Below are 1,814 nucleotides of genomic sequence, written 5' to 3'. Positions count from 1 at the left end.
TGCATGCAAAGCGCGTTTGCGTGGCTGCGAGGTTGCAGGGTGCAAGCGATTTTGCGTTGCTGCGAGGTTGCATCATGCGTGCAACTGTGTGTTTGCATGGCTGCAATGTTGCATCGTGCATGCAAAGCGCATTTGCATGGCTGCGAGGTTGCAGTGTGCAACTGCGTTTGCGTTGCTGCGAGGTTGCATCGTGCATGCAAAGCGCGTTTGCATGGCTGCAAGGTTGCAGCGTGCAACTGCTTTTGCGTTGCTGCGAGGTTGCATCGTGCAAGCGATTTTGCATTGCTGCGAGGTTGCATCGTGCATGCAACTGCGCGTTTGCATGGCTGCGAGGTTGCAGCGTGCATGCAACTGCGCGTTTGCATGGCTGCGAGGTTGCAGCGTGCAACTGCGTTTGTGTTGCTGCGAGGTTGCATCGTGCATGCAAAGCGCATTTGCATTGCTGCAAGGCTGCATCGTGCACGCAAGTGTGTTTGCATTGCTACGAGGTTGCACCGTGCGTGCAAGTGCGTTTGCATTGCTGCTAAGTCGCATCATACATGCAAGTGCGTTTGCGTTGCTGCAAGGCTGCATCGTGCGTGCAAGCGCGTTTGCATTGCTGCAAGGTCGCGCCGTGCATGCAAGCGTGTTTGCATTGATGCAATATTGCGTCGTGCATGCAAAGCGCGTTCGCATTGCTGCAAGGCTGCATCACACGCGCACGTGCGTTTGCATTGCTGCAAGGCTGCATCAAACCTGCAAGTGTGCTTGCATTGCTGCGAGGTTGCAGCACGCAACTGCTTTTGCGTTGCTGTGAGGTTGCACCGTGCATGCAAGTGTGTTTGCATTGCTGCAATGTTGCAGGATACAACCGCTTTTGCATTACTGAGAGGTTGCAGCATGCATGCGAGTGCGTTTGCATTGCTACAATGCTGCAGCACGCATGCAAGTATGTTTGCATTGCTGCAAGGTTGCACTGTGCATGCAAATGGTTTTGCATCRCTGCAAGGTTGCACYGCTGCAAGGTTRCATCGCGTGTGCAAGTGCGTTTGCATCGCTGCGAAGTCGCAGCATGCGTGCGAGTGTGTTTGCATCGCTGCAAGGTTGCATCGTGCGCGCAAGCGCATTTGCATTGCTGCAAGGTTGCACCATGCATGCGTGTTTGCATTGATGCAATGTTGCACCGTGCATGCAACTGCTTTTGCATTGCCGCGAGGTTGCACTCTGCATGCAAACGCGTCTGCATTGCTGCAAGCTTGCATCGTGCGCGCGGGTGTGTTTGCATTGCTGCAAGGTCGCAACACGTGCGCAAGTGCGTTTGCATCGGTGCAAGGTTGCACCGTGCATGCAAGTGTTTCTGCATCGCTGCAAGGCTGCATCGCGCATGTGGGCGCGTTTGCATCACTGCAAGGTTGCATCGTGTGTGCAAATGCGTCTGCATCGCTGCAAGGTTGCAACACGTGTGCAAGTGCGTTTGCATCGCTGCAATGTTGCATCGCGCGTGCAAATGCATTTGCATCGCTGCAAGGCCGCATCGCGCATGTGAGCGCGTCTGCATCGCTGCAAGGTTGCATTCTGCAGGCAAACGCGTTTGCATCGCTGCAAGGCTGCACTGTGCATGCGAGCACGTTTGCATCGCTGCAAGGTTGCAAACTGCGTGCAAACCAGCTTGCATTGCCGCAAGGTTGCACCGTGCATGCAAATGGTTTTGCATCGCTGCAAGGTTGCATCGCTGCAAGGTTGCATCGCTGCAAGCGTGCATCGCGCGTGCAAGTGCGTTTGCATCGCTGCAAGGTTGCATCGCGCATGCAACTGGTTTTGCACCGCTGCGAGGT

At 55.1% G+C, this 1,814-nt stretch overlaps 1 protein-coding gene across 1 annotated transcript; it reads right to left on the bottom strand.

The window, feature by feature from the left end:
* Positions 1-6: 6 nt before the first annotated feature.
* Positions 7-1,806, bottom strand: LOC112967859. The gene is made up of 2 exons (XM_026069467.1): positions 564-1,806; positions 7-524 (listed from the first exon to the last, which is right to left on the bottom strand). Exons 1-2 carry the CDS (start codon positions 1,778-1,780, stop codon positions 482-484), a joined length of 1,260 nt encoding a protein of 419 aa, XP_025925252.1. The 5' UTR covers positions 1,781-1,806; the 3' UTR covers positions 7-481.
* Positions 1,807-1,814: the final 8 nt, after the last annotated feature.

The sequence above is a fragment of the Apteryx rowi genome, unplaced genomic scaffold (assembly GCF_003343035.1).
Source record: "Apteryx rowi isolate R43461 unplaced genomic scaffold, aptRow1 scaffold_2979, whole genome shotgun sequence".
Taxonomy (NCBI): Eukaryota; Metazoa; Chordata; class Aves; order Apterygiformes; family Apterygidae; genus Apteryx; species Apteryx rowi.
Note: the sequence above shows the minus strand (reverse complement) of the source record. Positions and strands in the feature narration are given on the sequence as shown.